The sequence below is a fragment of the Pristiophorus japonicus genome, chromosome 1, assembly GCF_044704955.1.
Source record: "Pristiophorus japonicus isolate sPriJap1 chromosome 1, sPriJap1.hap1, whole genome shotgun sequence".
Classification (NCBI taxonomy): domain Eukaryota; kingdom Metazoa; phylum Chordata; class Chondrichthyes; family Pristiophoridae; genus Pristiophorus; species Pristiophorus japonicus.
Window position 1 is genome coordinate 20,549,486 of NC_091977.1, and position 24,528 is coordinate 20,574,013.

Below are 24,528 nucleotides of genomic sequence, written 5' to 3' on the forward strand. Positions count from 1 at the left end.
ACAGGGTGGATAAAGGGGAACCAGTGGATGTGGTGTATTTGGACTTCCAGAAGGCATTTGACAAGGTGCCACATAAAAGGTTACTGCACAAGATGAAAGTTCACAGGGTTGGGCTAATATATTAGCATGGATAGAGGATTGGCTAACTAACAGAGAACAGAGAGTTGGGATAAATGGTTCATTCTCGGGTTGGCAATCAGTAACTAGTGGGGTGCCGCAGGGATCAGCGCTGGGACCCCAACTATTTACAATCTATATTAACGACTTGGAAGAAGGGACTGAGTGTAACGTAGCCAAGTTTGCTAATGATACAAAGATGTGAGGAAAAGCAATGTGTGAGGAGGACACAAAAAAATCTGCAAAAGGACATAGATATGCTAAGTTAGTGGGCAAAAATTTGGCAGATGGAGTATAATGTCGGAAAGTGTGAGGTCATGCACTTTGGCAGAAAAAATCAAAGAGCAAGTTATTATTTAAATGGAGAAAGATTGCAAAGTGCTGCAGTATAGCGGGACCTGGGGGTACTTGTGCATGAAACACAAAGGGATAGTATGTAGGTATAGCAAGTGATCAGGAAGGCCAATGGTATCTTGGCCTTTATTGCAAAGGGGATGGATAATAAAAGCAGTGAAGTCTTGCTGCAGCTATATAAGGTATTGGTGAGGCCACACCTGGAATAGTGCATGGAGTTTTGGTTTCCATATTTACAAAAGCATATACTTGCTTTGGAGGCAGTTCAGAGAAGGTTGATTCCGAGGATGAGGGGGTTGACTTATGAGGAAAGGTTGAGTAAGTTGGGCCTCTATTCATTGGATTTCAGAAGAATGAGAGGTGATCTTATCGAAACATATAAGATTATGAGGGGGCTTGACAAGGTGGATGCAGAGAGGATGTTTCCACTGATGGGGGAGACTAGAAATAGAGGGCATGATCTTAGAATAAGGGTCCGCCCATTTAAAACTAAGATGAGGAGAAATTTCGTGTCTCAGGGTTGTAAATCTGTGTAATTCGCTGCCTCAGAGAGCTGTGGAAGCTGGGACATTGAATAAATTTAAGACAGAACTGGACAGTTTCTTAAACGATAAGAGGATAAGGGATCATGGGAGCAGGCAGGGAAGTGGAACTGAGTCCATGATCAGATCAGCCATGATCTTATTGAATGGCGGAGCAGGCTCGAGGGGCCGTATGGCCTACTCCTGTTCCTATTTCTTATGTTCTTATGTAACAGCCACATTTTGCTCTGCATCCAATATTCGTACCCCTGCTCCCTGTGTGTGACCTTGTAAAATGACCCCCGAAAGCAGGGAGTGGGCAATTATTTTGGGCTGGAGGGCCAATGAACAAGTTTTGGTGAGCTGTGGAGGGCTGCCCACCAATGTTCCCCCAAAGGCGCGTGGTTGGACAGTCGCGCAACCATCGCATGGTCCCACGCAGGCCGCTCCCCAGCTCCTGCCGCTGGAAGACATGCTGCCCATGCGCGGCTGCGTAGTGGCGGGCCGTGCAACAACTTCAAACGGACCGTGCACGGAAAAAAAATAGAGGGAGTATTGTATAAGCATAAACATAAACATTGATAAACATAAATTCAGATAGTAGTCAGATGCTGCCTTACATACACAAGATGTATTCGATACTGCTTAGAAATTAATCAAAGATAAAAGTTGAAAATGTTATGGTATCTTCTGGTCTCTGTAAATCAGTGCTGTGAATTAGAATTCTACCCGCTTTGGAACCTGTGTCAGCATCAATTCCCCACCTCAGTCGTCTTTATACCCCACTGCAAAGATTACAAATGCCGTCCCGATTGGTGCCAGATGAAAACCCCCCCCTGCCACTGTACTCTGGATACCGAGAGAAAAAAGATGCAGCACCGGTCACTTTCTTCGGTAAAAGAGTTGTGGAGATGAGCAGCCATGACTCCACTCTAAAATGGATAGGGCATATTCGAGTATGCAGTGCATTCTGGGTATGGATGTCCACCATTGGGGCCCAGAATTACGGAACGCATCCTTTTAAGATTGGACAGGAGAGAATCGCTTTAATGAATTATTTGGGTAGAAATTCCGACATCCAGGGCCTGTACGAAGTTTCTACGGACCCGGGAAGGCATCGGAAAAGCCGCTTTTCAGTGAGCAATGCGCATGCGCTGAAAACCGGCTTTTCCAATCTGTCAAGGGGAGCTTGACAGATCGTAGACATCTCAGGAGCCAGGACAGTTGTACGGGCAAGATTGCGGGATTTACGCATATCTTGCCCGGCAAATGTCCTCAAAAATCTTGCGCCTGAAAAAGCAGGCGCATAGCCTACTTTTACAAGCGTAAGAGTTTAAAAACATAAAACCATGATTAAAATAAAAATTTAAAAGACTGGGCTTGTATTCACTGGAGTTTAGAAGAATGAGAGGGGATCTCATAGAAACATAAAATTCTGACGGGACTAGACAGGTTAGAGGCAGGAAGAATGTTCCCAATGCTGGGGAAGTCCAGAACCAGGGGTCACAGTCTAAGTATAAAGCCATTTGGGACCGAGATGAGGAGAAACTTCTTCACCCAGAGAATTGTGAACCTGTGGAATTCTCTGGCCTCAACAACTTTTTGTGGTAGTTCGTTAGATCTATTCAAAAAGGATTTAGATATGGCCCTTACGACTAAAGGGATCAAGGGGTATGCAGAGAAAGTAGGAGTGGGGTACTGAAGTTGAATGATCAGCCATGATCATATTGAATGGTGGTGCAAGCTTGAAGGGCCGAATGGCCTGCTCCTGAACCTATTTTCTATGCTTCTATGTTTCTATTTATGTTAAAACTCTGCCCACTCAGGTGATGTTATTTTAAACCCTAACCCTAACTTTTTTTTAAATTGGCAATTTTTTTCTTTAAAAACCATGTATAACAACTTTAATTTCTATGAGTGTATTGTGTGAGGTGTGTTTGTTTGTGCGTTTTGGTTTTTTTTCTCATTCATAGTAATAGGAGATTCGTAACTTACGAAACTCCTACTACAATGAATGAGAAAATACTTACCTGTAATTGGGTGTCCAGGCACACGTGACTCCTGCGTACGTCCCTACGAGCACGCGCTGCGACGTGCAGGGAGAGGAGCCCTGTGGATCGGGATTTCAAGCGGCTGCAGCAGCTCCAGGTAAGTGCGCATTTTATATCTATTATTTAGTGCTTTGCCCGCGGAAAGTCCTCGAGAGGAATTTCTGCCCCAATTAACTTGAATTAAGTATTGCTATGGTTTTTCCTTGGCTGCTGTTCCGGTCTGTCTCTGACCCATGAGAAGTGAAGGTGGATAGACTAATGCGCAGCTCGGGCTCTGGCTCGCATTTTATTTCTGTCCCATCCAGCGGGTCGGATAGAATGACTTGGCGGGCAGGATATTGTCTGCGGGCCGGATATTGGCCACCACTGGCCTAGAGGGTCTAAATTAGCGACGTCTTCAACTGGTGCACAAGACTTTTATCAATGCCTTTGGAGCAGTCATCCACAATCACTAAGGCAGCCACCTACATCTTGATGCTGACTGATGTTGGGACTGCAGCAGACTTTTGACAGGCGTCAGTGGGAAGCCACATCAGCTGACAAACTCTCTTGCCAAAGTACCTGCCACAAATACCGACGGAGACGCCTTTCTCTGAGACGCTCCAAACAGTTCTGTTTGTGCTTTCTCCAAAGCAACACACCCATAACAAACAACATTTATATAGCACCTTTAACATCGTGAAACTTCGCAAGGCACTTCAGAGGAGTATTATGAGATAAAAAATTTGACACCGAGCCACATAAATATAAATTAGCACAGGTGATCAAAGAAGTATGTATCAAGGAGCGTCTTGAAGGGGGAAAGAGAGGTAGGGAGTCAGAGAGGTTTAGGCAGGGAGTTCCAGAGTTTGGGGCCCAGGCAACAGAAGGCACGGCCACCAATGGTTGAGCGATTATAATCAGGGATGCTCAAGAGGGCAGAATTAGAGGAGCGCAGACATCTCGGAGGATTGTGGGGCTAGAGGAGATTAGAGATAGGGAGGGGCAAGGACCATGGAGGTTTCTGAAAGTAAAGATGAGAATTTTGAAATCGAGGCATTGCTTGACCAGGAGCCAATGTAAGTGAGCACAGGGATGATGGGTGAGCAGGACTTAGTGCGAGTTACAACAAGGGCAGCCGAGTTTTGGAGCACCTCTAGTTTATGTAGGGTAGAATGTAGGAGGCCAGCCAGGAGTGCGTTGGAATAGTCAAGTCTAGAGGTAACAAAGGCATGGATGACGGCTTCAGCAGCGGATGAACTGAGGCAGGGGTGGAGACGGGCGATGTTATGGGAGGTGGAAATAGGCGGTCTTAGTTATGCTGCGGATCTGTGGTCGGAAGCTCATTTCAGGTTGCGAACAGAGTGGTTCAGCCTCAGACAGAAGTTGGGGAGAAGAATGGAGTCAGTGACTCGGGAAAGGCAAGCTTTGTGTATATAGTTAATATAGCCCCCAGCACAGCTCTGGTCTTATGTAATAGGGCTTTAAGGATCACGGCCTGCATGTCGTCGTGGAGCAGGCGAAGGATGTTGACAAATTTTTGAGGGCATCCGAAATGGAGAAGGACATTCCATAGACCCTCACGGTTGACAGTGTCAAAGGCCTTTGTAAGATCGAAAAAGGCCATGTATAAGTGCTGGCACTGCTTCCTGCATTTTTCCTGCAGCTGTCGCGCTGCAAAGATCATGTGCGTTGTGCCCCGTAGGGGATGAAATCCGCACTGTAATTCCGGGAGGAGCTCCTCAGCCACAGGGAGAAGACGGTTGAGGAGAACTCTAGTGACAACTTTCCCAGTGGTTAATAGCAGGGAGATTCCTCTGTAGTTGCCGCAGTCGGACTTGTCCCCTTTTTTTAAAGCTGGTTAAAATCACTGCATCTCTCAGATCTCCCGGCATGCTCTCCTCCCCCCAGAAGAGAGAGATGAGGTCATGTATCCATACCAACAGCGCCTCTCCACCATACTTTAGTGCCTCAGCAGGGATTCCATCCGCACCCGTAGCCTTGCTATTCTTGAGCTGTTTTATGGCTTTGCCTACCTCATGTAACGTTAGGGTAATGCACAACAAGTACATTACCCCAGCACTGACCACACTCGATCTGCTTCGCTGGGCAGGCCACATGGTTCGCATGCCAGACACGAGACTCCCGAAGCAAATGCTCTATGTGGAGCTCTTTCCTGGCAAACGAGCCAAAGGTGGGCAGCGGAAACGTTACAAGGACACCTTCAAAGCCTCCCTGGTAAAGTGCAACATCACCATTGACACCTGGGAGTCCCTAGCCGAAGACTGCCCGAGGTGGAGAAAGTGCATCCGAGAGGGCGCTGAGCTCCTCGAGTCTCAACACCAAGAGCGTGAAGAGGTCAAGCGCAGGCAGCAGAAGGAGCGTGCGGCAAACCAGTCCTGCCTAACCCTACCCTCGGCAAATATCTGTCCCACCTGTGACAGAGTCTGTGGCTCTCATATTGGTCTGTTCAGCCACCAAAGAACTCACTTCAGGAGTGGAAGCAAGTCTTCCTCGATTCCGAGAGACTGCCTATGATGAAACATAGAAACATAGAAAATAGGTGCAGGAGCAGACCATTCAGCCCTTCGAGCCTGCACTGCCATTCAATATGATTGTGGCTGACCATGCAACCTCAGTGCCACACCCCTGCCTTCTCTCTATAGCCCCTGATCCCTTTAGCCATAAGGGCCACATCTAACTCCCTTTTGAATATGTCCAACAAACTGGACTCAACAACTTTCAGTGGCAGAGAATTCCACAGGTTCACAACTCTCTGGGTGAAAAAGTTTCTCCTCATCTCGGTCCGATATGGCTTACCCCTTATCTTTAGACTATGACCTCTGGTTCTGGACTTCCCCAACATCTTGAACATTCTACCTGCATCTAACCTGTCCAGCCCCATCAAAATTTTATAAGTTTCTATGAGATCCCCTCTCATTCTTCTAAATTCCAGTGAGTATAAGCCTAGCCAATCCAGTCTTTCCTCATATGTCAATCCTGCCATCCCGGGAATCAGTCTGGTGAACCTTCGCTGCACTCCCTCAATAGCAAGAATGTCCTTCCTCAGATTAAGAGACCAAAACTGCACATAATACTCAACTTGTGGTCTCACCAAGGCCCTGTATAACTGCAGTAAGATCTCCCTGCTCCTATACTCAAATCCCCTCGCTATGAAGGCCAGCATACCATTTGCTTTCTTTACTGCCTGCTGTACCTGCATGCCAACTTTCAATGACTGATGTACCATGACACCCACGTCTCGTTGCACCTCCCCTTTTACTAATCTGTCACCATTCAGATAATAATCTACCTTCCTGTTTTTGCCACCAAAAGGGGATAACCTCACACTTATCCATATTATACTACATCTGCCATGTATTTGCCCATTCACCTAACCTGTCCAAGTCCCCCTGCAGCCTCGTAGCATCCTCCTCGCAGCTCACACTGCCACCCAGCTTAGTGTCATCTGCAAACTTGGAGATACTACATTCAATTCCTTCATCTAAATAGCTGAGGTCCCAGCACTGAATCCTGCGGCACCCCACTAGTTACTGCCTGCCATGATGAATAGTGCTTTGGATAGGCGCCATCTCAGGCATAATTCTGACTGTTGTGCTTTGGCTGTTTGATGCAAAGCGAGTTCACTGTGTTCTTCCAAGAATAGCAGAAGGAACATCTTATCTTTGAGGAAAAGGGTGGGAAGGGATCATCAGCGTTCCTTTACTCAGATTAAGGTGCGTCTGTTTGTGGACTATAATTCATGTGTAGCTAAAAGCTGGTACTTAATTTCACCGAGCTGCACTGGTTGGAGGTATCTTCAGGTCAGGCATTCCCAGAGTTTCCTCCTCATCCTCCCTTTGCCTCCCCCCTCCCCCCTCCGCCCCCCCCCCCCACCCCACCCCAGCCCCCACTCTTGCAATCAGTCTCCAAAATAGCATTTGAGAATATTGGGCAATTTGCCATGGTTCCCGCCAGAAAATTCCCGTAGTCACTGAGGAATCTTTGTTTACATGGCCTGGAGTGACCTCACTGTTTGTGCATTATTGCTGATCGCAAGAGAATTAAGGCGAGAACTTTGTCCCAGCTTTTTCTGGAAAAAATGTCTCACAGGTTCGGATACGCAAAGCGAAATACTGTATTCTTGAGGCACCTTTCAAATAAGAATTGGATAGAATCATCGAAATTTATAGCACGAAGGAAGCCATTTCGGCCCATCGTGTCTGCGACTGAAAGCGATCCAACCTAATCCCAATTTTCAGCTCTTGGTCTCTAGCCTTGTAGGTTACAGCACTTCAAGTGCACATCCAAGTACTTTTTAAATGTGGTGAGGGTTCCTGCCTCTCTCACCTTTTCAGGCAGTGAGTTCCAGACCCCCACCACCTTCTGGGTGAAGACATTTTGCCTCAAATCACCTCTAAACCTCCTACCACTTACTTTAAATCTATGCACCCTGGTTGTTGACCGCTGCTCCTGCTCCTATTTCTTATGTTCTTAAACCTCCTCTGTACCCTCTCTAGTGCAATCGCATCTTTCCTGTAATGTGGTGACCTGGATGTAAGAACATAAGAACATAAGAAATAGGAGCAGGAGTAGGCCATACGGCCCCTCGAGCCTGCTCCGCCATTCAATAAGATCATGGCTGATCCGATCATGGACTCAGCTCCACTTCCCTGCCCGCTCCCCATAACCCCTTAATCCCTTGTCAGTTAAGAAACTGTCTATTTCTGTCTTAAATGTATTCAATGTCCCAGTTTCCACAGCTCTCTGAGGCAACGAATTACACAGATTTACAACCCTCTGAGAGAAGAAATTTCTCCTCATCTCAATTTTAAATGGGCAGCCCCTTATTCTAAGATTATGCCCTCTAGTTCTAGTCTCCCCTATCAGTGGAAACATCCTCTCTGCATCCACCTTGTCAAGCCCCCTCATAATCTTATACGTTTCGATAAGATCACCTCTCATTCTTCTGAATTCCAATGAGTAGAGGCCCAACCTACTCATCCTTTCCTGATAAGTCAACCCCCTCATCTCCGGAATCAACCTAGTGAACCTTCTCTGAATTGCCTCCAAAGCAAGTATATCCTTTCGTAAATATGGAAACCAAAACTATACATAGTTTGTACATAAAGGTGACTCAATCGGTGCAACTACCGTGTTACTGCCATTGTAGTGGAAATCTGGAATTCTCTCCCCCCAAAAAGCTGTTGAGGATGGTGGTTAATTGAAAGATTCCAAACTGAGGTTGACAGATTCATCCGGTAAAGGTATTAAGGGATGTGGAACCATAGATGGAGTTAAGGTACAGATCAACCATGATCTAATTCAATGACAGAACAGGCTCGAGGGGCCGAATGGCCGATTCCTGGTCCTAGGTTCCTATGATGCTATGTCCTATGTACCTACTCTCAGACAGTACTGGGGCTAAAGCTGAGCTCCTGGACTAGTAATCCAGAGGCTTGGCCTAACGATCTCGAAACGTGAGTTCAAATCCCACCATGGTAGCTGTGGATTTTAAATTCAGTTAATTAAATAGTGTCAGTATTGTGACCATGAAACCACTGGATTGTCATAAAAACCCAACTGGTTCATTAATGTCCTTTAGGGAAGGAAATCTGCTGTCCTTATCCGGTCTGGCCTATACGTGACTCCAGACCCACAGCAACGTGGTTGACTCTTAACTGCCCTCTGCGGTTCACGAAGGCGGCTCACCACTATCGTCTCATGGGCAATTAGGGATGGGCAATAAATGCTGGCCTTGCCAGCGACGCCCACATTCCGTGAACAAATATTAATAAACGTCTGTTACCCAAGCAACCTACTTTTAATTAAAGAGTTCAGGTGGCTATACAGAACATCATGTTGTGTAGATACCAAGAGAATTTTAGGATGCCCTATGGAATGTCAAAACAAGCTCTTTGAACTATCATTCCTATTGATAGATACCTTCCAATTATTTAATGTAATGCTTCTGAGGGGGAGTACTTTGCCTTGAAAGTATTTCCCTTAGGCTTACTGGCAGACTACCACTGGAACATTTATTTATATATATATATATAGAACAGGCTTGTCTATAGTACCAAGAAAGACCAGTGATGGTAAGCTGAAATATTTCTCTTGGCAGCCAGCCCGTACAACAAGCCTTGTAAAAATCCAGGTGGCCTTGTGATGATGGAATGTGTTCAATCTCTTATTACTAGTGGGCAAAAAGTAATGCCATTGTTATCAGGTTAACAAACAAAGCAGCCTGCTGGATTGGCACCCCATCCACCACCTTAAACATTCACTCCCTCCACCACCGTGCCTGCAGTGTGTCCATCTACAAGATGTTCTGCAGCAACTCGCCAAGGCTCCTTCGACAGCACCATCCCAAACCCGCAACCTCTACCACCTAGAAGGACAAGGGCAGCAGGCACATGGGAACACCATCACCTCCACATTCCCCTCCCAAGTCGCACACCATCCTGATTTGGAAATATATCGGTCGCTAGTTCATCGTCACTGGGTCAAAATCCTGTAACTCCCTCCCTAACGGCACTGTGGGAATACCAGTTTCCACATGGCTGCTTGTGGAAGCTTGCTGTGCGCAGATTGGCTGCCGCATTTCAACAGTGGCGACACTTCAAAAAGTACTTCATTGGCTGCAAAGTGCTTTGAGACGTCCGGTGGTCGTGAAAGGTGCTATATAAATGCAAGTCTTTCTTTTTTAACCTTCACCACACGGACTGCAACGGTTCAAGAAGGCAGCTCACCCACACCTTCTCAAGGGCGACCAGGGATGGGCAATAAATGTCGACCTTGCTAGTGAAGGCCATATTCCCAGAATGAATGGAAAAAAACACTTTGGTAAAATTAATGAACTCATGGCATGCTACATTTCTAGGGAACCATGTAACTAGAACCGTTAGCACATTGAAACAAGCCATGAATCAAGACTTGCTGTCTTCGATGTAAGTCACAGCCTAGCTCTGGTATTAACAGCCAATGATTGGGCTCCCCAGTGGTGCAGTGAAATTATCCAGAGAGTGCCCGAGCTGTACAGGTCCCTACAGGTGTCAGCCTGGGTTTGTGGATTACTGTAATTGGCCTCGGTACCCCTGGGTTCGCAAGAGGGGAAGATCTGCTGTGGCTTACTATCCAGCGCCCTCTACTGGAAGTGGATTGGGCGAGCATTGGGCCCCCTCGCCCCTACCCCTCCCCCACCACATTTGAACGGGCCGCTAACCGTCACTGTCAACCCTCGCGCATGAATAACAACAACCACAGTGAGGTAGCAGGGAGGTATTGGTGCCCGTGGAACTAACGCAGCAAGGAGTCGGGAGAAGAGCAAACTGGCGAGGGGAAAGTGTAAATCAATCATTATACTTGGCAAGCCAAGTTGCAGCTAGTTTTCCCAGCCATATAATGAACTTAGTTACCGTTCCCTTGAGGGTGGTGGTCTCAGTTCAAGCCCTTTCTTCTTCCTGTGTGTTTTGTAAAGAAGGGTCACTGACACGATGCCTCCAGATCCGAGTGAGAACGTTTAACACCAGGGCCCCTGTGGAACAGGTCACCCTTGCAGCAGCTTTTTAAGTGTAGGATTTTTTTCCAGCCACTGCTCACTGGCCTCACGCTCGCCTCCGAGTCAGAAGGTTGTGGGTATCAAATCCCACTCCAGCGACACAAGCACAAAATCTCGGCTGACACACCCAGTGCAGTGCTGAGGGAGTGCTGCACTGTCACAGGTGCTGTCTTTCGGATGAGATGTCTGCTCTCTTGCGTGGACATAAAAGATCCCGTGGCACTATTTCGAAGAAGTGCGGGGGACTTCTACCCGGTGTCCTGGGGCCAGTATTTATCCCTCAACCAACATCACTAAAACAGATTATCTGGTCATTATCACATTGCTACTTGTGGGAGCTTGCTGTGCGCAAATCGGCTGCTGTAAATATAACTACACTTCAAAAGTACTTCATTGGCTGTTAAAGTGCTTTGGGACATCCTGAAGTTGTGAAAGGCGCTATATAAATGCAAGTTCTTTCTTTCCCCCCTTTCTTTCTTTCGACAAAGAACTGCTTGGAAAATATTGGCATTCTGGAGACATCCTTTTATGTCTTTTTTGTATATCTGCTTATAACATTGCTGTTTATGTCACAGCAGAAGCAATGTCGGTGTGAGCCCCAGAGGCTACGTTGATAGAATCAGTGCTGTAATTTTTGTTTACTCTTTCTTGCAATGTAGGCAGCACTGTTATGTTAAACTTTTTTATACACTTGGAGTTACTGTGCACAGCTCTGGTATTGGATACCAGAATTTACAGCAAAGCAACAGGCCATTCGGATACCAGAGCTGTGCACAGTAACTCCAAGTGTATACTGGAGAAGGTGCAAAACAGATTTACAAGGGCAATATCAAAACTGAGAGGTTATACTTATCAGGAAAGGCTGAACAGACTGGAGTTCTGTTCTCTTGAAAAGAGAAAGCTGACGGGGTGACCCGATAGAAGTCTTTAAAACTATGAAAGGGATTCAATTGGGTAGACGTAGAGAAGCTGTTTCCACTTGTGGGGCTGTCCAAAACTAGGGGCCATAAATATAAGATGGCCACTAATAAATCCAGTCGAGAATTCAGGGCAAACTTCTTTACCCAGAGAGTGGTGAGAATGTGGAACTCGCTCCCACAGGGAGTGGTTGAGGTGAATAGTATTGATGCCTTTAAGGGGAAGCTGGATAAACATATGAGGGAGAAAGGAATAGAAGGATAGGCAAATAGGGTGAGATGAAGTTGGGGTGGGAGGAGGCTCGTGTGGTGCATAAACGTCAGCATGGCCCGAATGGCCTGTTGCTTTGCTGTAAATTCTGGGTAGTTCTATGTGACATTGGGAACACTGCTTTTATTGCCCATCCATTTACAGCTCCGTGGGCCACTTCTGAGGGCATTAAAAGTCAACCAGATAGTGTGAGCACGAGACCAGATAGAGGATGGGGTGGCAATTTCCCTTCTCTGAAGGGCATTAGTGAACCAGTTGGGTTTAAGGCAATCTGCCAACATGCCTGGCTCTTTTTCTGGTGGTGGCCAGCCCATAAGTTGGTAGATTTATTGAATTCAACTTCACAACTTGCCAAGGTCGGATTTGAACTCATGAATCCTGAGTTGCTAGTCCAGAACCATTACCGCCAAACACCTGTAACCATTGGGCAGGCCACATTGTCCGCATGCCCGATACAAGACTCCCAAAGCAAGTGCTCTACTCTGAACTCCCACACGGCAAGCGAGCCCCAGGTAGGCAGAGGAAACATTTCAAGGACACCCTCAAAGCCTCCTTGATAAAGTGCAACATCCCCACTGGTAACCTGGGAGTCCCTGGCTAAAGACCGCCCTAAGTGGAGGAAGAGCATCTGGGAGGGCGCTGAGCACCTCGAGTCTCATCGCCGAGAGTATGCAAAAAGCAAGCGCAGGCAACGGAAGGAGCGTGCGGCAAACCAGACTCCTCGCCCACCCTTTCCTTCAACCACTGTCTGTCCCACCTGTGACAGAGACTGTAATTCCTGTATTGGACTGTACAGCCACCTGAGAACTCACTTTTAGAGTGGAACCAAGTCTTCCTCAATTTCGAGGGACTGCCTGTGATGATGATGTAACCATTAATTAAATAACTGCTTTAATTGCACTCTCTCTCTCTCTCTCTCTCTCTCTCTCTCTGCAGAAAATGAAGGTGCTCCAAGTAATGGGAATGGTTTAGTAAACAATTTCACCCCTCCGCCTCAGACTGAAATTAGTTCTCTGGAGTTGCCCCCGAAGCGGACCATCGACACAGCTCGGGTGAACAGCCTTGAGATCAAACCAAGTGTGACCGCCTTCCAACTGCAGCTCAATCCCGCTGAGAAGAAGCCCAATGGTACCTCCTCCGCCCAGGAGATCAACGGACCAAGCCAAGGGCAACCCATGCAGTCCGCAGCCACACTGCCCTCCCCAGTGAAGGAACCGCCACCACTGGCTGCTAAACCCAAGCTGTAAGTACCCCAGTTTGTTCATTCCGATTTCCATTGAATAGAGCACTTTTGGGCTTGAGTACGTTGATAGGAAATTTTTGCTTTATTTTATTCGTTCCGGTTTGTGGGCGTCGCCGACAAGGCTGGCATTTATTGCCCATCCCTAATTGCCCTTGAGCAGGTGGTAGGTGAGCGGCCTTCTTGAACCGCTGCAGTCCGTGTGGTGAAGGTGCTCCCACAGTGCTGTTAGGGAGGGAGTTCCAGGGTTTTGACCCAGCGACGATGAAGGAACAGCGATCTACGTCAATCTTTGCTCTTATGTTTTTTAATATAAAAGCACACTTGGGGTTACTGGGCACACTTCCGATCTCCATATTATAAAAAGGCTATAGAGGCACTGGAAAAGATGCAATAAAGATTCACAAGGATGATACGAGAACTGCGAGAATATACCTTTCAGGAAAGATTACAGGCCAGGGCTCGCTTCTCTAGAAAAGAGAAGGCTGAGAGGTAACCTGATAGAGGTTTTTAAGATTATGGAATGGTTTGATCGGGTAGAGGTAGGGAAGATGTGGGAGAGACCAGAACAAGAGGCCTATAAATATAAGATAGTCACCAATAAGTCCAATAGGGAATTCAGGAGAAAACCTCTTTACTCAGAGAGTGGTTAGAATGTGGAACACACTTCCACAAGGAGTATTTGAGGCGAATAGTATAGATGCATTGAAGGGGAAGCTAGATAAACATATGTGGGAGAAAGGAATATAATAAGCTGATAGGGTGAGATGAATAAGGGTGAGAGGAGGCTTACATGGAGCATAAACATCGGCATGAACCAGTTGGGCTGAAAGGCCTGTTTCTGTGCTGTAGACTCACTGTAATTCTATGTAAAAAGAAAGTGATAGCGTTCTTTCATATAATCAATAACATATCTACAGCAAGGTGTGTCAAACTCAATTTACGTGATAGGCCTGATCCGACTTCCTGGCAGTTGGAGTGGGCCCCATGCAACAAAAAGTACTTGAACGCACTGGGGTAGAGATTGGTATACATTGGTGGTATCATCATAGGCAGTCCCTCGCAATCCAGGAAGACTTGCTTCCACTCTAAAAGTGAGTTCTCAGGTGACTGTACAATCCAATGTGGGAATTACAGTCTCTGTCACAGGTGGGACAGACAGTCGTTGAAGGAAAGGGAGGGTGGGACTGGTTTGCCGCACGCTCCTTCCGCTGCCTGCGCTTGATTGCTGCATGCTCTCGGCGACCAGACTCGAGGTGCTCAGCGTCCTCCTGGATATTTTCCTCCACTTAGGGCGGTCTTGGACCAGGGATTCCCAGGTGTCAATGGGGATGTTGCACTTTATCAAGGAGGCTTTGAGGGTATCCTTGAAACGTTTCCTCTGCCTACCTGCGGCTCGCTTGCCATGTAGGAGATCCGAGTAGAGCGCTTGCTTTGGGAGTCTTGTGTCAGGTATAGTGGTATACATTGTGCCCGCTTTCTGGGGCCTAAAAGGGTTGCACCGTATACCAATTTCAGGACGCAATTTTTAAAACATTTTTCACTGCTCCTAACAACCATCACATGAGTATTGTTTCATCCTAGTTGTCTATAGGCTCCTTGATTAAAAGTCTGTATAAGTGTGTGTGTGAGCATGTGTATGTGTGTGAGCGTGTGTGTGTGAACGTGTGTGTGTGCACGTGAGCATGTGAGAGTGTGTGTGTGGAGTGTGTGTGAGTGTGTTAGCATGAGTGTGTGTGTGCATGAGTGTGTGTGTGTGTGAGCGTGTGTGAGCGCACGTGTGTGTGTGTGAGCGCACGTGTATGTGTGTGAGCGCACGTGTATGTGTGTGAGCGCACGTGTATGTGTGTGAGCGCACGTGGAGTGTGTGTGAGCGTGTGTGTGTGAGCGTGTGTGTGTGAGCGTGTGTGAGCGTGAGCATGTGGAGTGTGTGTGTGTGTGTGTGTGTGAGCGCATATGTGTGTGAGCGTGTGGAGTGTGTGTGTGAGCGTGTGTGTGTGAGCGTGTGTGTGTGTGTGTGTGAGCGTGTGTGTGTGAGCGTGTGTGAGCGCACGTGTATGTGTGTGAGCGCACGTGTATGTGTGTGAGCGCACGTGGAGTGTGTGTGAGCGTGTGTGTGTGAGCGTGTGTGTGTGAGCGTGTGTGTGTGAGCGTGTGTGAGCGTGTGTGTGTGTGTGTGAGCGCGTATGTGTGTGAGCGTGTGGAGTGTGTGTGAGCGTGTGTGTGTGAGCGTGTGTGTGTGAGCGTGTGTGTGTGTGAGCGTGTGTGTGTGTGAGCGTGTGTGTGTGTGAGCGTGTGTGTGTGAGCGTGTGTGTGTGTGTGTGAGCGTGAGTGTGTGAGCATGTGGAGTTTGTGTGCATGTGAGCGCCTGTGAGTGTGTGAGCGTGTGGAGTGTGCGTGTGTGTGAGCATGTGTGTGAGCGTGTGTGTGAGCGTGTGGAGTGTGTGTGAGTGTGTGTGAGCATGTTGAGTGTGTGCGGGTGTGTGTGTGTGAGCGTGTGGAGTGTTTGTGTGAGCGCGTGTGTGTGAGCGCGTGTGTGTGAGCGCGTGTGTGTGAGCGCGTGTGTGTGAGCGCGTGTGTGTGAGAGCGTGTGTGTGTCTGTACCTTTCACTCAATGCAGCGGAGACCTATAAGTGGCTGAATTGCTGCCGGCGATATTATACAAACACTTACCGTGCTCATATTGTATCCTCCATTTTAACGGACGCTTAACCCATGTACTGTGAGCACTTCTGTTAAAATACCAAGGAAAGGATATAAATGCCTCAACGTTTGAACAACACTGGAGACTATCTGCTGTAAATCTGCAGAGCCTAGTGATCAAACAGCCGTAGTCTTTCCTCACTGCTTATCTCACCAATGCAGTGCAAATGAAAATCGGCCAGACTGATGTTATCGGATATTTTGTTAAATTCTGGCACAGTCTGACATTCAAGAGCTGCTTAAGTCTGTGCATAACCCATAATCTCAAGCTTCAAGCAAGAAAAGACAGTTTAGGAATGAGCGTTCGAATGTGTTCAGTTGAAATTTCAGCATCCATCCTCGGCAAATCAGGGAGACGTGAGGCTGATTGTGACAGTGTTAGAGACATATTGTCAATAATGTGTTAGAAAGAAAGAAAGACCTTTATATCACGCTTTTCATAACCTCAGGACATCTCCAAGCGCTTCACAACTTATGAAGTACATTTGAAGTGCAGTCACTTTTGTTACATTTGTTGAAGTACATAGACAGCACAGCAGCCATTTTGCGCACAGCAAGCTGCCACAGACAGCAATGAAATAAAGGAGCAGCTAATCTGTTTTAGTAATGTTGCTCAATGTTACCTTTAAGTTGTGCGGCCACGTGTCTGTCTCATGGATCCACACAGCCGGATCTTACTACTAGGGGGATCAAGGGGTATGGCGAGAAAGCAGGAATAGGGTACTGAAGTTGCATGTTCAGCCATGAACTCATTGAATGGCGGTACAGGCTAGAAGGGCTGAATGGCCTACTCCTGCACCTATTTTCTATGTTTCTATGATCACCGTCTTCTGAATGGAAAAGCCGCGCATGCACAGAAATCTGAATGGACTGCACAGCCCATCAAAGAGGTTGCTCACCCCAAAAATAAAAATTAACTGGAACGCTGCTGTTGGTTGAGGGATAAATTTTGGCCAGGACACCAGGGGAGTATTGCCCTATTCTTGCAAGGGTAGCCGGAGCATCGGTTTAGTCTGAAAGACGGCACCTCTGACAGTGCAGCGCTCCCTCAGCACTGCACTGCAATGTCAGCCTAAGATTATGTGCTCAAAATCTCTGGAGTGGGACTTGAACCTCACAAACCTTCTGACTCAGGTGAGAGTGCTACTCACTGAGCCACAGCTGACACATTATCAAGTTGCATGGATTAAACTGGTGTAAAGGGAAATACAATTTCAGTTTAGGATTCCCCTTCTCGGTCAGTCGAGACCTTGTTACAGTGAGATCGCTGATTGGTTGCCATGAAGAATGCCCCCTTGACGCACCCCATCAAGAGTTACTCCACCTTACTGCAGCAGTATGGTAGCTTAGTGGTTATGTTACTGGACTAGTAATCCCAAGGCCTGGACTAATAACCGGAGACACGAGCTCAAATCCCACCATGGTAGCTGGGGAAATCTGGAATATAAAAGCTAGTATCAGTAATGGTGACCATGAAACTACCGGATTGTCGTAAAAACCAACAGGTTCATTAATGTCCTGCAGGGGGAAAAAATCTGTTATCCTTCCCTGCTTGTACCAAACCGCTACAACAAAGACAGACTGCAGCGGTTCAAGAAGGCAGCTCACCTCCACCTTCTCAAGGGCAATTGGGGATGGGCAATAAATGCTGGCCTCGCCCACATCCTGTGAACGAATTTTTTAAAAACCTTGATGCCTCGCATCTGCTGCCTAATTGGCAGGAAATCAAAAGGTACACTCAGTGGGCTACAGACTGTCCTTTCTGGCCAAAGCCAACATATTTACGCTTTCTTCTGTGTAATCAGAAGCAAATTTCAGTGAAAGGATTAAGTTTCCAATCAGGAACCCCTCAGATGTGCCAATTAGATTCTTGCGGTCTGCCACGCCTCTGTGTTTTTCTTCGGGCCGTAGTGTTTTGTAATCCAGCTGGAATGAACCTTCGGTGCATTTAACCCTTGCTCCATCTGAGATAAGGTGCGTACATGTTGGCTTCTGTTCTGTTGTTGCAATGTTTTCCACTTCATTGGACACCAGCCATGTGTGGTTAATCGGGAATCCAATGCGTTTCTGATTAGTAAACAAGTAATAGATTGGGCACGTAATCTCAATGTTGGCACGGGGTACACCTGTGAACTTTGACCTTTCTGAGGATTTGTTGGTAAGATGAGAAATAGAGTGCGCGAGTGTTGTTTCGATCATTGTGAGCACTTTACTTCCTCGGTTACCAAATGGTAGTAGATGTTTAAGTAAATATACCCAATAAAAGTACATTATGTGAGTGGGTTAAGGTGTTTTCTACTCATATTAGTGTGTGCGGTTAAGTGGCAATTTCTGACAGACAACACTGTGTTAATGCAAATTTCCTCCTCAGCTATTCTTTTGCGATCTTCAACCTTGTTCTTATTTTTGTTTATTTCCATCACCAGTCCTTCCTCATTAGGGATATGGGGATCGGGCAGGATGGTGAAGTTGAGGTAGAAGATCAGCTATGATCTTATTGAATGGTGAGGCAGGCTCGAGGGGCCGTATGGCCGACTCCTGCTCCTATGTTCCTATTTGGACAGGTGACCAAAAGCTTGGTCAAAGAGTTTTAAAGAGTGTCTTAAAGTAGGAGAGGGGCAAAGAGGTTCAGGGAGAGGAATGGGGAAGGGGAGTGGGGAGTGCGGAAGGGGAGTAGGTGAAAAGGGAAGTGGGGAAGGTGAGAAGGGGAAGGGGTGTGGGAGTGGGGAAGAGGAGTGAGGAAGGGAGAAGGGGAGTGGGGAAGGGATGAAGAGAAGAAAGGGAGGGGGAATGGAAGTAAGAGTGGGGCAAGGGAGTGGGGCAGGGGAGTAGGGGAGGGAGTGGGGAAGGGAGTAGGGGAGGGGAGTGAGGAGTGTTGAAGGGAAATAGGGAGGGGAGGGCTGAGGTCTGATCCAGATACAGGCTGATGCAGGTCCCCTTTTTCTTTAAGGACACATGTTTGGCCTGAGCCCTCCGGATCTCTTCCTTCAATGCCTCCCACTGTTCCAACACTGTTTTACCTTCAAGTATCTGTTTCCAGTCCAATGTGGCCAAATCACTTCTCAACTTAGCAAAGTTAGCTTTTCCCCAATTTGGGACTTTTATTTCTGGTCGAACCTTGTCCTTATCCATAACTACCTTGAATCTGACTGAATTATGGTCACTGGCACCCAAATGATATCCCTTCCACCTTCCCAGCTTCATTCCCCAAAACTAAATCCAGAACCGCCCCCTCTTGTGTTGAGCTTGTTACATACTGACTAAAAAAGTTCTCTTGAATGCATTTTAGGAATTCTGCACCCTCTATACCCTTCACACTATATTTGTCCCAATCAATATTAGGATAGTTGAAATCCCCTACTATTACTACCCTATGGTTTTTGGACTTCACAGAAATTTGCCTACATATTTGTTGTTCTTAATCCCTCCTACTGTTTGGAGGGTCTATAATACACGCCCAGCAATGTGATCGCCCCTTTTTTATTTTTCAGTTCAACCCATATGATCTCATTTGATGATCCCTCTAACATATCATCCGTCCTCACAACTATAATAGTTTCTTTAATCAATATCGCGATCGCCGCCCCCTCCACCCCCACCACCCTTTTTACTCCCCTCTCTGTCTTGTCTAAAAATCCTGTAACCAGGAATATTGAGCTGTCAAATCTGCCCCTCTTTCAGCCACGTCTCTGTAATGGCTATAATGTCATACTCCCAAGTGTCTACCTGTGCTCTCAGCTCATCCGTCTTATTCGCTATACTCCTTGCATTGAAGTATATACCATTTAGCACAGGAAGATCTCTTTAATTAGTACTTACTAACCCTTGCTCCCTCTGTCTTACAAATTCACTTTCTACATTCTTGCTTTGCAATTTCAGCTTCACTTGCTTCCCTATTGAATTTGTTCTCAGGTTCCCAGCCCCCTGCCAAGCTAGTTTAACCGAAGGGGGAACGAACTATGCCCTGATCCCAAGGCGAGAGAGAATTGTAACCCAAGCTCGGAGTGTGAGAGTATTGTAGTCTTTTCATTCTCACTCTCTCTCTCTCTCTCTCTCTCCTGGCATCCCGCACCGACTAGACTCCATTCCCTCCTTGCCCCTTTTGTTCTCAGGGACCCAGCAACGGACCCCGACAATCACTGCCAGTAAAGTGAAAGTCTGTCCCAAAATTGGTGCCCAAAGCTTGTCCAGTACCTGAAGACCAGGGCTCCAGCCTGGGGCAGACTTCCTCAAACCTCTGCTGCTGGAGCTGAGTGCCTGTCAGTCCCTATCCTTTACCATGGGAAAGGAGTGTTTTTCTTTCAACAATATAAAGGCCAGCTGCTTATTTAATATAACAGGACAACAAACTGGCAGAAATATTCAATGATCCTCCTGATTGTGCTCGGTGCTGCATAGAATCACAGAACCACATAATCACAGAATAGTATGCACAGAAGGAGGCCATTCAGCTTATCGACCGGCTCTTTCGAAGACTAATCCAGTTGGTCCCACTCTCCCCCGCTCTTTCCCCATATCCCTGCAATTTTTTTCTCCTTCAAGTAGTTATCCAGTTCCCTTTTGGAAGCTACTATTGAATCTGTATCCATCACCCTATCGGGCAGTGTTTTTCACATCCTAATCACTCATTGTGTAAAAAATGTTTTCCCTCATGTCGTCTCTGGTTCTTTTGCCAATCACTTTAAATCTGGTTATCGACCCTTCAGCCAGTGGTAACAGTTTCTCTTTATCTAAGTTTGCTCTATCTAAATCCTTCATGATTTTAATCACCTATCTCAAATCTCCTCTTAGCCTTCTCTGCTCTAAGGAGAACAACCCCAGCTTCTCCAACCTATCCACGTTACTGTAATCCCTCATCCCGGGAACCATTCTCGTAAACCTCTTCTGCAACATACCGAAGAGGAGGAATTTTTTCTCTCGGGGTTGTAAATCTGTGGAATTCTCTGCCCCAGAGAGCTGTGGAGGCTGGGTCATTGAATATATTTAAGGTGGAGATGGACAGACTTTTGAGCGATAAGAGATTAAAGGGTTATGGGGAGCGGGCGGGGAAGTGGAGCTAAGGCCAGGATTAGATCAGCCATGATCTTACTGAATGGTGGAGCAGGCTCGAGGGGCCAAATGGCCTACTCCTGCTCCTATTTCTTATGGTCGTATATGGTGTCCCATGGAGCTTAGCTGCCCAATCACTGGACCCGCTTGGGATCCCTAACGCGTCCCTGGCTGTAAGAATATTTAGAAATTTAAAGTTGTGTTTGTGTCTGTGTCTTCCTTTTCACCCTCGTTCCCCCCCCCCCGCCCACCACCCCCTTTCCCCAGCCCCAAAGAGAGACAGGCCAGCTGGACAATTTAGGTCATTCTGTTTAGAAATGTTTTACAAATAAACTCCAGCAATCCAGAGGAACTAGGTCCAAGGCATCATTTTGATTGACGATGTACTCGTGGATGTTTTCACAATTTCTAAATTTGCGGCTGACAACAAATGTGGGGGGGGGGGGGGTGGGGAGAGCCGGGGGGGGTGGTGGGGGGTTGTGAATACTGAGGAGGTCTGCGACAAATTACAGGAGGACATTAATAAACTTGCAGAATGGGCATATAATTGGCAAATGAGTTTCAACACGGATAAATGTGAGGTATTACAGTTTTATAGGAAGAATATGGAAGTCACTTATTACTGGGAGGGTGCGAGTCTGGGTGGGGTAGATGAACAAAGGGATCAGAGTCCAAATACGCAAATCAGTAAAAGTTGCAACATAGGTTAACAAGGCCATAAAAAATGCAAACCAAGCAGTTTATTTCTAGTGGGATAGAATTGAAAAGTAGGGAAGTTATGCTAAACCTGTATCGAACCTTGGTTGGACCACACTTGGAGTACTGCATACAGTTCTGGTCGCCATATTATATAAGGGATTATAGAGGCACTGGAGAGGGTGCAGAGAAGATTTACAAGGATGATACCAGAAATGCGAGGGTTTACATATCAGGAAAGGATGAACAGGCTGGGTCTCCTTCCTCTTGAAAAACAAAGGCTGGGGGGTGACCTAATAGAGGTCGTTAAAATTATGAAAGATTTTGATAGAGTGGACAGAGAGAATGGTTCCACTTGTGGGGAAGAGCATAACTAGAGGCCACCTATAAGATAGTCACCAAGAAATCCAATGGGGAATTCAGAAGAAACTTCTTTACCCAAAGAGTGGTGAGAATGTGGAACTTGCTACCACCGGGAGTGGTTGAAGCGAATAGTATAGATGCTTTTAAGGGGAGGCTAGACAAGCATATGAGGGAGAAGGGAAGAGGGTTATGCTGATAGATTTAGATGAGGAAAGACGGGAGGAGGTTCGAGTGGTGCATAAACACCGGCATGGACTGGTTGGACCGATTGGCCTGTTTCTGTATCATATATCCGATATAACCCTATGTAATGTTGGAGGATTAGTGCTCCCTTGCCAAAGGATCAGTTAACAAATTTACAAAACAGAGTCAAGCCACAATAAGTGGACAACCGAGCCTATGTATAAATACCTGACATCTGGGTCTGTGTACAAATACCTGACATCTGGGCCTGTGTACAAATACCTGACATCTGGGCCTGTGTACAAATACCTGACATCTGGGCCTGTGTACAAATACCTGACATCTGTGCCTGTGTACAAATACCTGACATCTGTGCCTGTGTACAAATACCTGACATCTGGGCCTGTGTATAAATACCTGACATCTGGGCCTGTGTACAAATACCTGACATCTGGGCCTGTGTATAAATATGTTTGACATCTGGGCCTGTGTACATATACCTGACATCTGGGCCTGTGTACATATACCTGACATCTGGGCCTGTGTACATATACCTGACATTTGTGCCTGTGTACATATACCTGATATCTGGGCCTGTGTACATATACCTGACATTTGTGCCTGTGTACATATACCTGATATCTGGGCCTGTGTACAACTACGTTGACATCTGGGCCTGTGTATAAACACCTGACAACTGGGCCTGTGTACATATACCTGACAACTGGGCCTGTGTACAAATACGTTGACATCTGGGCCTGCAAAGAATCACCTGGGGGTGTACAGTCCATGGCATTTGTTTCACCAATCTGCCAGACCTCTGGATCGCCCTCCCTCCCTCTCCCGCTCTCCATGCTGACCTTTCCAAACACTTCATTTGGGTCGATACAATTTATGGTATCTGTATGATGGGAGATGTATACAACCCGTCAGTGCACGTACACACTCACACGCTCATGCAGTCACACACTCTCGCTCAGGGCTTTTGTTTAGTCATGTACTCTGGTTGTAAGTGTACCCTGTCAACTCTCTAATGGGTTGTGTTTTTGGATGGAAGCCATGGCGACGTTAAACTTAGGAAAAGCTCCAAGTGCTGTCAGTTTTCAGCAAGGTGGGGATTTCTTTTTGGGCCTGGCTGTGGAACTAATGGATAATTTTCGATGGTGTAAGAATATTTAAATTTGCTTCCTCGCTCTAATTTTTCCTCAGCTTCAGCAGCTCTATTACCAGAGCAAGTGCTTTACTGGTGTACAAGGTTTGGTATTGAAATGGTGCAGAAATAGGGAGCATCATCTAACTCACTGTTCCTTTCCCCTGCTGCTCAGTATCCTGCGGTGACAATGACACCTTACGCTTAAGAAAGAAAAAACTTGCACTTATATAGCACTGTAACATTTGTACTGCACGTTTTTTTTGTGGTGCCGAGAAGCAGGACCTGAGGCCTGAGACCCCTCTCTCCCCACCAACTCTCTTCTCCCGCTCCGACCCCGACCCCTCTCGGGGGTCCGAGAGCGGCGGCCAGGGGGGCCAAGAGGGCCCGTGGACGGCCGAGAGTGGCGGTGGCAGGCAGAGAAGCGGCGGGGAGCCGAGAGGGGGGTGGAAGAGAGAGAGAGACTGGAGAAGGGAGAGACTGGGGGGAGAGAGAACGAGAGAGGGGCTGGGGGGGAGAGAGAGAGAGAGAGGCTGGGGGAGAGAGAGAGAGAGAGACAGGGGGGAGTGAGAGAGGCTGGGGGGGGGGAGAGAGATAGAGAGAGAGGCTGGGGAGTGAGAGAGAGAGACAGGGGGGAGTGAGAGAGGCTGGGGGGGGAGAGATAGAGAGAGAGAGGCTGGGGGGAGAGAGAGAGGCTGGGGGGGGTGAGAGAGAGAGGCTGGGGGGGAGAGATAGAGAGAGAGAGGCTGGGGAGTGAGAGAGAGAGGCTGGGGGGAGAGAGAGAGGCTGGGGAGTGAGAGAGATAGACTGGGGGGAGTGAGAGAGGCTGGGGGCGGGGGGAGAGAGAGAGGCTGAGGAGTAAGAGAGAGACTGGGGGGAGTGAGAGAGACTGGGGGGAGTGAGAGAGGCTGGGGGGAAAGTGAGAGAGAGAGGCTGGGGGGAGAGTGGAGAGAGAGGCTGGGGGAAGTGAGAGTGGTGGGGGAGAGAGAGAGAGGCTGGGGGAGAGAGAGAGAGGCTGGGGGAGAGAGAGAGAGGCTGGGGGAGAGAGAGAGAGGCTGGGGGAGAGAGAGAGAGAGAGAGGCAGGGGAGTGAGAGAGAGAGACTGGGGGGAGTGAGTGAGGCTGGGCGGAGAGTGAGAGAGAGAGGCTGGGTGGGGGGGAGAGAGAAGCTGGGGGGAGAGTGAGAGAGAGAGAGGCTGGGGGGAGAGAGAGAGAGAGGTGGGAGGAGAGTGAGAGAGAGAGGCTGGGGGAGAGAGAGCAAATCTGGGGGGAGAGAGAGAGACTGGGGGGGAGAGACACTGGTGCGGGGGGGGGGCGGAATCGGAGGGGAGAGTGGGAACTCAGGGAAGATGGATCACGTTCTTCCAACCCCTA

The 24,528-nt window shown here is 47.5% G+C and overlaps 1 protein-coding gene across 5 annotated transcripts in view; it reads left to right on the forward strand.

Annotated features, from left to right (window-relative positions):
- The window catches only part of palld (palladin, cytoskeletal associated protein), a 508,296-nt gene that overhangs the window by 297,929 nt on the left and 185,839 nt on the right, over positions 1–24,528 (forward strand). For all 5 annotated transcript variants that reach the window (XM_070877935.1, XM_070877956.1, XM_070877941.1 and 2 more), the window contains one exon: positions 12,708–13,014. In XM_070877935.1, the coding sequence (XP_070734036.1) occupies positions 12,708–13,014 (307 nt within the window). The remainder of the gene's footprint in view (positions 1–12,707; positions 13,015–24,528) is intronic.